A 15,745-nucleotide genomic window follows, 5' to 3' on the forward strand; every position below is an offset into this window, starting at 1 on the left:
AAATTGAAAATGTGGCTCAAATGGGCTCCCTTGTATGATGATGATTAAATAAAGTGGTATGCAAAGTTATATCGTAAGTGACTAAATCTCAAAATATTTCACACAATATTTGGCAAAAAAAAAACTAAGGGTGGACAAGAATGATTGAAATAGGTAAGTACATAAGCACCTGTGATGAAAATAAAAGTGTAGGGACACAAATGATTTAGTGTGTAAACCTCAGGGAGGTCAAATGAAATTTTCTCGTTTCCTTATCTTCTTTATTAGTCGATATTGAAGTTTCTTCATAGTAATTATATTGCTAAATATATCTTATAAATTTGATTTTTTATTGTTGGTCTTTCATAATCTAATCTTAGTTCTCAATTGCAAAAAAAAAATGATTTGAATACATTCATCTACAGTGTTATGCAATCATTTTAGAGGGGTTCTATTCATACCTCTCAAGATTTTTGTATAATTTTAATTCTCATAATACTCTAACAAAAAATAGACACAACCCTTGCCGATCAAAAATTGAGATTATTTTATGAATAATATGGGTGTTTTCATTAGCTTAACAAACTAGATGTATATATCCACTCGAATATCTAAAAGGTAAAATTTCTCCACAGTTTGGTGAAGTTGGCAACGAGCACGATAAGATTGTAATCCGTGTTCTCTCTATATATGAATCTGAAAAAAGGGGATATTAGAAGAGAAAATATATTTGTATGAAAAAGTGAGTGCAATCTTCATATACTGTGGTAATGAATTCAGTTCAAACTTGCTCTTGTAGCCAAGTGGTATGCTTGTAACCCCCTTTATGTCATGACTCATGAGATTGAATCTAAGTATTAGGTGGTTGAATTCCTACGAAATCAAATCCTAAATGGTGATAAGTTCTTTGTGAAAGTTAGGGCGCGCAATCTCGTTTACAACACCAATGAAAGAGAAACCAGATCCATGCACACCGGCTCTAGTATGCAAACAATTTTTATTATTATTTGGTTGAATGATATGTCAATTAGTACTCGGCTTCTCATTCCAACATGAACGCTGCTGGGCAAGAAGTTATTCTACGGCGCACGCACGATTGGGTACTCAGTTTATTTATTTTGGAGGGTATTATGGGAATTAAAATTATTCAAAAATCATTAGAGGTCCAAATGCCATTTTTGGAGGTATAAATAAAACCACTCATCTTTTTATTTTATGTTCTTTTATGAAAGAAAAAAATATATCAGTTAGTTAAAACAAATAATTCAGATTTGAGTCTCTATATTATTAAATGTACTAAAAGGTCTCAAGCGTCTTGAATTTATGTTGTCTTGAGCTCCCGAATTTTTAATGTTGTGCATTTGCACATATTTTTCTTCAGCCGGTTAAATCAAGTGATTTCATGAGTTACATCACTATGTGTGGTGTTCTTTTGTATTTTAGAAATGACTTCTTATTTTGGACTCGGAACATAAAAAAAAGTAATGGTGACGGTTTACCGTAGTCACAGACTTTTCTAGTTGGCAAATTACTGACTGCTCGGGCTTTCAACAAAAGGTCCTTCATGGGAATGTTTCGACGTACATGGAGGTTGAACGGCAAGGTATACTGTGCAAGAACACAACGATCGCTTCCGGTTCACCCTGATGAACCCGTCAGATTGGAATCATATTTTGCGTGGCAGCCCGTGGGGGTTTGACCTCGTTCTAGTGGTCTTGGCTCCATATGATGGAGTTAGTCCGATCAGTGGGGTGTGGTTGTCATCACTCACTTTCTGGATCAATATTAGAGGCATTTCTCCAGCATTCCATACCGACCAGTGTCTCCGTCAAGTGGGAAGAGCGTTACATTCAAAAGGACTTGGAGGAGTTTGAGGCAGCTGGTGTTTTCAGGCATTGCTTCACTGTGGAAGACGACTTGGATATAGATCTCGAGTTTTTCTTCAAAAACTTGTATAAATGTTGTCGTGACTGTAGTATGTTGGGATACCATGTGCTGGACTGTCATTGCCTGAGCCATTGAGGGCGGAGACTTCATCTGCACAGCGCAATCTTGAGAGCTCGTTGGCCCGAGTCGAGAAGACTCATTCTGTTGGGTCGGGGTTAGTTTTTAGAGCTCAAGTTGTTGTTGTGGATGCCTCGGGGCTAGCCAGATTTGTCACAACACCGGTGCATAAACCTAAGGCATGTAGTGTGATCCACATCAGGCCTGCATAGACAGGTGTTGTTGTAGCAGACGATGCACATGTGACGGAGGATGCTGTGGGCAGTGTGCTGGTGAACTAGGTGAGGGATGAGAATATGCTGGCTAGTGGTGGTAGTACTGATGATGACACTAGCGAACAGGCTGGAGAGGTCAAGGCAGTTACAAAGGTTGCGCATGCCACCAATGAAGAGCAAGGCAGTGGTTCCAAGGCTGTGCAAGTTGCAAGAGTGCACAGAAAACGCTTCGATGTTGATGGAGTTTCTCCTAAGAAACCTAGGCTTAGTCTTATCGTGGGCAGGACTAATCTTGATGCCGTGTCTATGGTTTTGGCTATTGTGAAGCCTCCACAAGTTGCTCCAAAGAAATTGGGGAGACCAAGAGGTGATCGAAAAGAACAAGAACAAAGCCGAAGTCAAGGTTTTCAAGAGATCACCAATGAAATGGGTCAAAGCTCTAAAGAAAGTGTAAATCGCTTACCAAAGTTTTCTATTTCGCCTGATGTGGACAGCTCTACCCTTGGCATTGCCTAGTTTGCTTTAGTTAGAATAATGTCTATGCTAGTAGAAAATCCTTGTTAAAAGTATTTGGCTTTATCGTACCACAATGGCGTGCTTGGTGTTTAAAGTCAGATAGAATAGTGTGCTTGCGGGGCGAGTTGGTTTTATTAGCATAAACTACTTTGAGCTTTCATTGTTTAAACGGAGTAGTATTTTTTGTACTATTCTAACTCAAATTTACGAATTCTTTATCTCAAAAACGTTTGATATTTGTTTTTAAAATATAAAAATGTAAGGGAGTTATGGACACACTAATAGACGTCCCCTCCTTTGTTATTTTCGTCACAAGCATCAATTTGTACATTGAATTTCCGGGAGATTAAGCTAGGGGTCATCATTTGGCCCGCAGGCCCAAAAGCCCATGGGCGCCCGCTCGACCCATTAGGCAAAAGCCTAGCCTAGCCCACAACAAAACCCATCTCGGCCCTGCCCATTGGGCATGAGGCAGGCCCAGGCCCGGCCCATTAATGCCCGCCCGGCCCAGCCTTATAAGCCCAGCCCGAAAGCCCATTCAATTCTAGTATTAATATTTTTTGTATAGTTATATTGAACCAATTATTGCATTAGGCCATATTTTCCTTTAATTTTTGTATTTTATTTTGTTCAATCATTAACATGTCATAATTTTTTCATAGCTTTTTGTATTTTTTTTAACAAAAGAACATGATATACAAATGTAATGGGTTTGGCCCGGCCCGTAAAGCCCTGGACCCATAGGCGGCGTTGGGCCTTGATATTTAAGAAAAGTCGGGCACCAGAAAAATATAAATAAAATATGTTGTGGCTCTGCCGGACCTGACTCGAGCTCATTAATTTTGGACCGGACCGACCCAGCCCGCCTGACCATTGACGATCCCTAGATTAGGCTATTAATATGCTCCAAAATTAAATGGTGATTGTGTTGTGGGCCTTTCCTCCATAGCTGTCTTCCAATGGAAAGTTGGAACACTGTAGTCTCAAATATGTACATGAAGTCATATACAGCAGAGAGATTATGAAAGGCTTGACTACCCACCAATAGCTAGGTGTGAAAATTGACTAGCAAGTGTTAAAAGACGAAGACTAATTAGTGATATATAAATTGAAAAAGGGTATTCAATCTTCTAATCAAGTTGGCTTTTTACCCTATTTTAAACCAATCATCTTGTGTTCTTCATTGAAACACATCACTAATTAGCAAGTCAAAATCCATCTTACCAATTTGGTGGCTTGACCTTCGATTTGTAAATTTCCTCGTATGCTAAAAACTAAGCTATGGCAATGATCAAAGTCCTTTTGTACTAAGCACTTTGGGAAGAAGAAGAAGAAGAAGAAGAAGAAGACGGCTAAAAATTCTGACCTGGCCAGACCCCATATGCATAGTTAGCTTATATTTTGATAGGTTGCAATGTCCGTTTCAATGATTTTTGTGTAGGCAGGAAAATTATCCTTTTTGGATGTTTCGTGGGAGTTATCATTACCCAAATCTAGCAGCTAACGTGCTTTTGAAGCTGTGTGCTGCTTGTGCTTATATCTGTTCATACAGGAAATGATGAATCAAAGAAATATAGATGTACAAATCCTAACATGTAGTACTGAAGAAGTAGATGCTTATTGTGCTTGTCAACGACACCAATAAACATGTCCCTGCCCATACTCAATCACCATATATACAAACCTAGCAATAGTCTTCCCCATAATCCAGTCTATTCTACCCTTTACCACCAATCTTGATTTCAAGATGACTCACGCCAATGCGATTCTAAATGTTGGTAAAAATCTTTTAAAATGATAATTGTTAAAGACACTTTATGCGAATTTATCAATGCATAACCATGAGTTTTATTTTTGAATAACGTAATTTACAGTTTACTTAAAAATTAATTATTTGAGTGTTTTATCTAACAATTTTATTCCAAATTATCACGGAGATATCAAATAATTAAGGAAAAATAATCAACAATCTTAACGGGGTCAACTGATTCCTCCACGCATGCAACCCTAAAGTAAAGTACACGAATATGAATTCACGCACGGTGAACCATATAGGTTAATATAGGATTAATTGATTATATTGAATGAACACATGGTACAATTAATTGTTATAAATGCTTCAAATTTCTAGCTTATTAATGCCTTCGTAGTGATATATTCTAGCTAGTTTTCTACCTCTACTCAAATTTATACAGATCGGCATCAGTCTTCAAGTTGTCACATTCATAACTATACAAAATGATGGAACAGTATAACAAGTACTATAAATTGGTGTTGTGATGTGGCTACACATAATATATAGAACAATTTCTCTTTCTGTATCTGCCTCTTTCTCCTTGAATGCGTAGGCCCTCTTCATCAATTCGAAACTTTTGTGCAAGGATTTGGGATTTCCCACATGCCCACAACTCATCTGGTTTTCCCTTAATGTCTTTCTTTTCTCTGTGTGGGGTTATATTTGTTGAAATTTGGGATCAACCCAACTCACCCGTGTTGTTGTCTCTAAAATTGATCAATAATGCAAGAGGGCTCCATCTTATACCTCTCAAGCAAACCATAGATCATGGTGGTGGGATCTCATCCATATACATGATCATCATGAACATACTACAGCTCAAATCCCACTTGTGCTTTGCTTATCACAGTTTTTGGGACTGCTTATAAGTTATAACCATTGTAGTTTCAGAGAAAATTATTATACTTTTTCTTGTTCATTCCCTAGATTTGTGGATGGAAAAATACTTAGGTGGGGGCTTCCCCACCACGTGGCCTTACGGCCACCCAATCAGAGGAAAGAAAGTTTTTCATCTTTTCCGAAAATGTCTCTGCTCCCTAATGTGCAATACCCAAAACACCCCCCCTGCTGGGCGGTGATTGACCCTCCCCACCACGTGTCCCGTGCGGGTGCCCTACGCAAGAATCTCTCTTGTGGATGTAGTGGACAGTCCAGTCATGTAGTTAAATTGACTGTACGCAGGATCTTGCTATGGCGCGCAGCAAGGTTAATAACTCTTCTACACCACAAGTTTTGGGCAGAAAATTGTGTGGATTAGATATATTAGATTCTCATCAATTTTGCTTGACCTAATTGTATAATTTGAGGACTTTAACGTCGTTTTCTCTGTGCAGTGAACTGGCTAGTGCTGAAATGTTTGAAGTTTTTATGCCTAGGTAGCTTAGATCGATCTAGGCTGATCAACTTTCCAAGGCCTATCTTATCTTTGGCTGGACACCACGTACAAATGCTGCAACCTCTTCATATCATTCCTGGTGACTGGTAAAGTTTAGTTACAACATTTACGTGAAACCTTTCTTAGTATGAAAGAATGTTTGTCTGCACTTATTTCGATTGTGCATGAAGAATAATAGGAAGGAAAACATGTGCAATAATGCAACTCACTCAATCATCCATGTCGTATTTGTTCGTTTTTTTTTTTTTTTGTCAACCTTGCAAGAAAATGTCGAAGCAGAAGTAATGGCCGCCTAAAAAGAGAGTTACAGATCTTTGGGAATATCTGCAAGTTCCTTTGCACGATTATTTTGCTTTTCAATGTTAAAGAGGGCGAGGGGCACAAGGCGAAATGACTGAAATTATTGACTCTTCCCAATATTCGCTGTGCTCAGAAAATGTCCAACCCATGTATATACTAGTTCATAATATTGTTAAATTTTATACCACCCCATGCAGTACGTAAGTGAGCGCTTTGATATTTCAATAACACGAGACCCGTCATTCTGCAAAAGTTCCTGAGAAGCAAATTTAATCTGAGGGGTTAAAGTACTCGAGAGAAAAGAAAACCCTACAAGAACAGAAATTAAAAAAAAAAAACAGTTTTGAGTATGATTATCGATTTGCTGTACTTAATGCTGCATATTGAATGAGTCATCGTTTGGGTTTAAGGGGTATATATATAGACATGCAGATAAAGATAAGCTTTGCTGAGAAAGCTGCAGAGAACAAAACAGAGGATCAGTTTGTGTGTGCGCATGCAGCAAGCTAGCTTCCTGAGCGATAGATCAACTTCAAATGGCATTAGTTTATACTTTATACTGCATAGGGTTTACTAATGAAGTTGGTATACTTGATGTACTATAGGCGAACCCATCAAAATCGATCAAGGACAAATAACACATTTTACAAGTTATACTAATACGGAGACAAAATGGATCATCATGTGCAGTCTCTAGATGGGAAAAAGTTTTAGAGGCAATATGTGATAGGAGCATTTTAATGCGACATTTTAATATTTAACTTCCTATATTTTGCTTAGTTATTTCCTTTACTTAATCATTTTTAATTTAGTTTCTATTTTCTAGGTACATCAGAGAAAAGTGGTAAAAAAGAGCAGAAATGAGCGTAAATGAAGGATAAGTCATTTTATAAACTTTCCTCTTTCATTTTAGGAAATATTTCCTATTTTGTTTTAGGGAACTTTCTTCCTTTGAACTTTCCTATTTCTGATTTTCTTGTTTTAAAGAGGAAATTTAGGAGTCCGGCCATCCCATTGAGTGATTGAGAAATCTTGAGTGATGAAATCAAGGAAACATGAAGGATAAGATGAAGCACAAAAATAAGGAGGAAATCAAGGAGTTTTCATTCACATAAATTCTTCTTATTTCGTGGAGATAAAAGGGGAGTGTTCATAGTCAATATTTATTCCTAATTATCTTATTTCTTATTTATTATAGACTCCAATTAATTTCTGATTTTTCTTGATTATAGGAGTTCGTTGTGAGCACAAATCTTGCAAGAAATTAGTGCAATTCAAAGGAGAGGAATCAGGGATGTATCTGGTCATTATTCAAGGAATATACCATGAGTCATTAAGGGGAAAAGAGATCAGAAAATTCAAGACTCTGTCATGAGAAAATAAAGGAAATTTGGAGGATAAATCACCTCTAGATGATTGGCCATGATTGCATCACAAGAGAGGAGAATTCCACTATAAATAGCAGCAATTCTTGAAGCCAAAAACCACCACTTCACACACCACTTCTCCCATAATTCTAAACACAAAAAATTCTCTAGTCTTCAGAAGCTCTGCGTCTCAACCAATGAGGAGAAGAAGTCATGCAATACATCAAGATCCTAGCCGCCATCCACCCTTGTGTCGTCCCTAAAAGATTGCTTGCTTCAAGGATCTTCAAGTTCTTCATCTCAAGGCTTTGTCATTCATCTTTCACGGTGTATTTCATACTTTCATTTGTTTTCCTTTGTTTGATTCGTAGAGTTATGAATTCTAGTTAACATGACATTAAAGGCAAAGTTTAAAGCTCATTTATATGTTTTGAAATAAAGTTGCGAATTCTATATGTTGATCTCTATGTTGCTTATGTGAGATTGCTTAATTGATTTTAGATTATAGAAAACTTTTATATGTATGTGTTCTTTGGTGGCCAACTTAGGATATATGCATGTAATTTGAGCTAGATTTAGGTAAAAATTCACCTAATAGTTTTGTGACCCTAAATCATAAGTAGTAAAGGCTTTGGACAAAAGTCGAAATCAATTAAGGAGGATTGCAAATAGATGAACTTTTTCATACTAGGTTGTGCACTTTGGTTGACATCCTTTCTTTGTTCTTCATGCATTGAATGTGTTCTTGAGTAGCTAGCTTTCTAGACTAAGATTGCATGTTCAATAGGATTAATTTAGGTGCTTTCACTTAGATTAAATATTCAAGTAAAGTAAAAAATGGGAAATCGTTTGCTTATTAACGTTTCACATGGTCAACTTCTTTCTCATGACATAGAAAATCAACTATATTGGATTTGTAATTGGATTTCATGCATATGATTGTGGTTCTGATCTTTATTCCTTGCGTTCCACCCCTTGTATATATGTTTTTACATTTTCTTTATTTTATTTATTTTAATTTTTGATTTTAATAATCCTAAAACCCCCTATTTGTGTTTACTTGTATATATTTTTATTCTTTGTTGTATTTTTGTAAATAATACTTTTATTAATTCTTTACTTGTTTTTGCAATTATAGGTGTACCCTTAATCTCCGGCTAGAACGATCTCTACTTATTCTCAAGGTTCTAAAAAACGCTAGGCGCTAGTCGGGCGGTGACCCGAGGACTAGCGCCCAGGGGCCTAGGCGGGGACTAGGCAGTTTTTATTTTTATATTTTATTTTTATTTTTATAACATATAATTATTTAAATAAAAATATAAGATATATATAATGTTTGAAAATAGAAAGAATGGCATGGACAAAGACGTCAATTGAGCAATAGCTCAATAAGTATAATAATAAAAAAAATAAAAAAATCCCAGCTTGAGTCTTCGACATTCCAACCTATCCCACTAAAGTACTAATTAAACCAAACCAACTATCTCTCTCTCTCTCTCTTCCATTTCTGTGCGTCAAAACCCAAGGCAACCTCTTCCCTCTCAAGACCTAAGGCAAGGCCACCACAGATCTGAGACCTCCAAGATCTCCACCTACAATTTCCAATCTTTAACAGTAAGCTATTACTCTCTCTCTGTTTCGTTGCCCAGAAAACGTGGTCAAGAATCTCTCTCTGTTTCATTGCCCAGAAAACGTGGTCAAGAAAATTGGGGATTATAGTAAAGATCGAAGCTTTTGCTTTTCTTGAACCAAAGAGCGGAATCCCATGTTTTCTGTGCACCCAAATAGATGATTCTGATTTTGAATTGTGATTTGTGTGCTTAGAATATGGATTTTTCAGTTCTGGGTTGTAGGCAAACTAAGAGAGTGAGAGAAGACAATCGTTGATTTGACGAATGAGGATAAAAAAAATAAAAAAAAAATCAAGCGCCCAGTGCCAAGCCTGCTCCGCCCAGCTTCCGCTCAGGCCGCTAACCTCCGCCTAGCTCGCCTAGGCGGGCGCCTAATACCTTCGCCCAGGCCAAAATCGGAACGGTACGCCGGCGACTAGCGCTGCCCAGGCCGATTTTTAGAACCATGCTTATTCTATACTGAGAACTACATGCAGGGTTAAATTGCGCGCTTGTTTTTAGCGTATCAATATGCGGAATACAGAAGAAAATATTTAATCTCTACTTTCTATAATCACAAACAAGGTGCGAATAATATTATGATTTCCATCCCCTAAATTAACCCGACCTAATTTTGGGCTAGAGGGTGTGATGGAAATTCATAGTTGTGAATGTTTATCATTGTTGTGAATGTTTAGTCCCTATACTTTGTCTCCAATATCGTTTCAGTCACTGACATTTCAATTTAATCCATAAAGTCCCTAGCCTCACAATTTTCTTCCAATTAGTCCACTCCATTAAGGTTCCATCAAAATCTGTCATTAAGTTGCTAACGAGGCCATCCATTCCACACCACCTCAGCTATTTGCATGCCACATCATTAGGAAATTGTCCATTGTACCCTCTTGCATTTTCCCCCATTTTTCTTCTTCTTCACACCCAAAATCCAAAGCATATATAAGAGAGTCACCACCACTACCACGATAACCACCCATGAACTCTCTCTTCGAGCCCAACCACCACCACGAACCTTAATTCTCTTATCCTTTCCTCCTCTGCTCACCAAAACCTAGATCCAACACTGTTATCCCTTCTTCTGTGTTCTAAATTCTCAGAGCAGTCACAAGTCTCCAACATCACCACATCCAATTTAACCCTGCAAGCAGCATAATCAAATTTTTGATCAACTCCAAAATTCCATTCCGACTAAAAAATTCTAAAACTCTCCACCACCACCACCAAGCTCACCACCCAACCCTCCTCGGATTTGCAAATTCAGGATGTTGTTGCTTATCGCTCTGCAACAGAAGGTGGAACTCTTAGTACGAATTTCTCCTCCATCATACAAAATCAAAAGACCCCGTCTTTTAAACCGCAAACAGCAAATGCACAAAACCAAACCCTAATCTCTTTGGAACACCAAAAGAAAACTCTAAAGCCGAACCAAATGTAAAATTGATCGAGAAATTGACCTCCGAATGTAAAATAAATTCGAAAACTGAAATCTTCAGTGGCCGCGAGGACCCCAAGCAGAACACCAGAATCTTCATCCTCAACTACAAGATCACCTCAGACCTCATTCCGGTCAAGTCCACCTGAAAGAACAGGTACCTTCAGACCACCTGTTCTTTCAGGTCTTGAACCTCTCCTCAAACCTCTTCTTGATCTCCTTCAAGGCGGTGACCTTCTTGTCCTTGCTAGTGAGCACGTCGAGGTGACGACCTCCAGATCCACATCGTGAGTGTAGCGCGTAGGCATCATATGCTGGTAGTGCGGCTGCCGTAGCGACCTTGGAGGAGTATCACGACCTTGTTTGGCTTCAAAAACTTAACCATGGTGACATCTCTCTTCTCTCTCTCTCTAAGCTGTTGAAGCCCTTGGATCTGATGTGAGGAAGAAGAGGTTGCAGTAAGAAGAAAATAGAGAAGAACAAACAAAAAATTAAAAAAATAAAGGGGAAGTCAGGGCTATTGTTGACATTTGACCATCCATCGGACTTACATAGCGCTGAGTTGACGTCTAAATTTGTGCCACGTCAGCCAGTTAATGGAGCAATTGGACGGAGTGGACTAATTGGAAGGAAATTGTGAGGCCGGAGACTTTATGGATTAAATTGAAATGTCAGAGACTTTGAAAAGATATTGAAAGAAAAGTACAGAGACTAAACAGAATTCAACCCAAAAATAAAATAAAAGATCAAGCGTATGTATGAGGGTTAAGGGTTACAGCATCTTAATGTTCACATATTGCGTCCAAAATCTCAAAATATATAGGCCTTAAGCTTGGCTCTTTTTTTAGTGTTCTAAGATCTGAGGATTTGGTGTTGACCCTCAAGTTCTTCCTCAATTTACAGCTCTGCCTATTTTTTTTTATTATTATTTGGATGAATTTTGTTGTGTGGACACGTGTTAATATGTTATTGTTTTAACAAAAAAAAAATGATGATATGTCTTGTTGATGTAAGAAGTGCGGGTCATTTTTACTTGCTAGCAAAGTTTTTTACGACCATATTTAGTCACGAGATGATTGATTATAACTTTATTTATTAATGACAAAACAAAAAAGTAAAAGTTAAAAAAACACCACCAAACTTTTACTAAAGAGATTGGCCTACTTTAAAAACTAGAGTGGTAAATGATCCACTTTTTTGATATGGAAAAAACTACTCAAAAAGGTGATAATTTGATCAAAAATAAAGGGTCGATCAGTTCCCCAATTAACCTTTGCTCTAAGGAATCCTTAAACCCTATAGCCTCATCAGCCCGTATAAAAGTTGACAGAATTGCTCATATTAGCCTATACTAAATATCACCCAGCAACTCCAGTTATATATTTTTTCCAAAAACTAAATGTACATTTTGTTCCTTTCCCTGTGGCCAAAGGAAAATAGGAAACGATCCCGATTAATCGCACCGACCACGCGCCGTAGTGACTTTCAGTCTTTCACGATTCGCTGACGCCAGCCTAATCTGGGGAGCCGAGCGGAGCCGAGCCGAGCCGTGCGGACTTATAGCAGATACACCGCTTTCCGCAAACAACGGTAAAATCTCTCCCTCCAAAAAGAAAACCGGAAGGTCAGGTAGCCGGTGGAGCCGAAAGGAAACTGCATTTGAATCGAATTTGCGTTCAATTTCATTTGTGACTGCAGTGGTGTACCCAACCCCAGTCAGATTCTAACCCCATATCTGACCCAAGTTGGTTTTATTTAAAGAGAGAGAGAGTGTAAGGCCAGCTGGGTTGTGAACTGGTTCACTCACCTCTCTCTCTCTCTCTCTCTCTCTCTCTGATTTCCCATTGTAGATGAACAGTCGTAGACTTAAGAGTCTTCAGAGCTATGCTTAGTTGATTGGGTAATGATGTAAAGAGAGAGACTTGGGTTGCTTTGCCTTGTTAAAAACTCTTTCTTGCTTGTTGGGTTTGCTTTGTTTTTGTGGGTTGGGGTGTTTTTTTTTAAAAAATTTCTTTTGATGGGTACTGAGGGGGAAGAAGTAGTACTGAAAGAGAAGAAAGATGGGGCAGAGAATAGAGCAAATGGGTTGTTGTGCAATACTTGTATACACAACTGTACTACAAGCTGGTCTTGTTTCAGATATGGAACTATTTGTGCTTCTTCCATTGCTTCCTTTAAGTAAAACATCTTGCTCTCAACACTGATTTGAGCTAGTGCTAAAGATCCACCACTAAAATTTGAAAAAGAGAAAAAAGAAAGAAAGGGGCTTGCTTGATCTAGTAAGATCTCTGATCAAAAAAGTTCGTTTCCCCCTAAGCTCTCACTTGTAGTCATCATCATGAAGAGGCTTGGCAGCTCAGATTCTATGGGTGCTTTGATTTCCATCTGCCCAACAACAACAGGTTGATTTCTAATAAAGAACCCCTTTTTTGATCTAGTGGTGTTTTCCCAAGATTCACACACACCGTGTCTTTGTTCTTTTGTCTCTTACTATTTTCATGATCATTTCATTAAGAAAAATTGAACCTTGTGACACTACTACTTTGTGATTTGAATTTTTGTCATCTTGAATTGAGACCATGAATCCCTCTCTTCCTGTTTGGAATCTGATCTAGCTAAATTCTGTGGACAATTCACTAAATTCTCTGTTTGTTTTTGCTTGGTTTAGCAGATGAACACAGTCCAAGAAACAACCATGTTTACAGCAGAGACTTCCAGTCCATGCTGGACGGCTTAGACGAAGAAGGGTGCGTGGAAGAGGCCGGCCATGTCGCCGAGAAGAAGCGCCGGCTAAGCGTTGAGCAAGTGAAGGCCTTGGAGAAGAATTTCGAGGTGGAGAACAAGCTTGAGCCAGAGAGAAAAGTGAAGCTTGCCCAAGAGCTTGGTCTTCAACCAAGACAAGTTGCGGTGTGGTTCCAAAACCGCCGAGCTCGTTGGAAAACTAAGCAATTGGAACGCGACTACGGCGTTCTCAAGGCCAACTATGACTCTCTCAAGATCAGCTATGATTCTCTCCAACACGACAATCAAGCTCTTCACAAAGAGGTATATATGACAACATTAGTGCGACGTTTTAGATTCACAGTCTGACAACATAACATGTCAAATTATTACGAAGTTGGGTCTAAAATTTTGGATCGACTTTTTTTGTTGCAGATAAAGGAATTGAAAGCGAAGGTCCAAGAAGAGAACACAGAGAGCAATCACTCAGTGAAAGAGGAGCAAATGGTTCTGCCAAAAGAGTCCAGTTACAAAGTGGTAATGGAGCAGAGCAAGCCACAATCTCCTGATACCTCAGGTCCAGTTTCAGAGTCCAAAGAGCTAAACTTTGAGAGCTTCAACAATACCAACTCCAATGGAGCAGTGGGAGTAGAAGTGTCATTGTTCCCTGACTTCAAAGACGGCTCATCAGACAGTGACTCGAGCGCAATCCTAAACGAGGATCATAACAGTCCCAACGGGACTATAAACCACCACCACCAGCTCATGCCAGCCTCCAATTCACTCAAATTCAACTGCTCTGCCTCATCGTCCTCGCCTTCCTCGTCGTCAATGAATTGCTTCCAGTTCCAGAAGAGTAGTTATCAGCCTCAGTTTGTGAAGATAGAGGAGCATAATTTCTTTAGTAGTGAGGAGGCTTGTAACTTCTTTTCAGATGAGCAAGCTCCCTCACTTCAGTGGTACTGCCCTGATCAATGGAACTAAGTCAAATTACAAATCCACCCCTCCCCTCAAAAAAAAGGAAAAAAAGAAAAGAAAAGAAAAAATGGTATCCAAGTGAGAACCTCCAAGAATTTTGTAAAATAGGGAAAGTGGAGTTGTGTATAAATGTCCTACTTTGATCTCCATTGTAAGAGCAAGAAGGGAATATAGTTGAAAAAGTTGGAGCAGAGGGAACTGAAGCAGCAGAGACTCAGAGAGAGAGAGAGGAAGAATAAGAGAGAAGGGTTCACGTGGGGATGGGAGGAAGGTGATGATCGAGTCAGTCTAAGGTAAGTCTACTAAAACCGTGCGGGGGTATGAATGATTGGGTCGTAATTGAAATCTCAGTTGTAAAAAAAGAAATCTCGGAAACCTTAAGGAGGAGGAAGGAGGAGGTAGAATTCATGTAATGGAGAAAATAATCATTGTGCCTTACTTTTTCCTTCCATTCCATCCATGCTTTGCGTTTTCAATTCAAAGGTTGATGGACAATTTATTTATTTTGCCATGGTCTTGCCATCTTTTAGAAAGAGAATAATTCATTATAATTACCAATAAAAAAATTTTTAATTCACTCTGCATTCTCAATTTGAAAAGCATTCAAATGAAACTCAACTTACTGAATTTTGAAGATTTATTGATAGTTTAATAACTTAATATATCGAACGTGCTCGTATTCTCATAACTTAATTAGAATCGTGATTTTAGTGTGGGAGTAAAAAAGTACAACAAGTTGTTTGTTCGGTTTCTTTCAGGTACAACGTGAAACACCAACTTTTTAAATACGCACTACTTTTTTATAGCTGGTGTTACCGAATGTCATGTGTATTTTAAAATTTCACCGTAGATCTGATCATATTACCATTCAACTTTACTTCAATTTTCTCTAGTGTCCCTTCTCTCTTAATTTCCTCGTCCTAATCTTTTCTATCAGACTCACAATTTTGAATTGAAATGTCGGCCAAGAACCTAAAAAAATTGTAAGACAAACAAAACCTAAGACATGATTATGTTGTTGTTGGCCGTGTCATATGCTATATTAGAGTTGAGAGTTTGAGATGAAGGTGAAGTGGGCATTGCCAAGGTATCGAGATGTGGCATCTAAGGCAGTACATATTGCTAAAGGAAACCTTGTTTTCTAAACCAAGGCAACAATGATAGTTTGTTTTCGGTTCCACAATTAAAGATCAACAAAACTTAAGCAAATCAATGATAAAGTAATCTGGGATTCACATTCAAAATCAATTTGCAATAGATGAAGTGGCCAAAATCCTTATAAACCATAGGCAAAGTCCCATTTTCCCCATATGGGATCTATATTCTCATTTCTCAATACGTCATCGCACATGTGACAAATTTTCAAGCTATACACGTGGACAACTAATGCAGGAGCTATATGTGATGATGAACC

The 15,745-nt window shown here is 38.3% G+C and overlaps 1 protein-coding gene across 2 annotated transcripts; it reads left to right on the forward strand.

The window, feature by feature from the left end:
* Positions 1–12,405: 12,405 nt before the first annotated feature.
* LOC133723630 (homeobox-leucine zipper protein ATHB-6-like) lies at positions 12,406–14,785 on the forward strand. 2 transcript variants are annotated; one of them, XM_062150523.1, is made up of 3 exons: positions 12,406–13,034; positions 13,301–13,677; positions 13,789–14,785. In XM_062150523.1, exons 1-3 carry the CDS (start codon positions 12,971–12,973, stop codon positions 14,335–14,337), a joined length of 990 nt encoding a protein of 329 aa, XP_062006507.1. In that variant the 5' UTR covers positions 12,406–12,970; the 3' UTR covers positions 14,338–14,785. The 2 variants fall into 2 exon arrangements, with proteins under 2 accessions (XP_062006507.1, XP_062006512.1); XM_062150528.1 differs by having other exon boundaries at positions 13,304–13,677.
* Positions 14,786–15,745: the final 960 nt, after the last annotated feature.

The sequence above is a fragment of the Rosa rugosa genome, chromosome 1 (assembly GCF_958449725.1).
Source record: "Rosa rugosa chromosome 1, drRosRugo1.1, whole genome shotgun sequence".
Classification (NCBI taxonomy): domain Eukaryota; kingdom Viridiplantae; phylum Streptophyta; class Magnoliopsida; order Rosales; family Rosaceae; genus Rosa; species Rosa rugosa.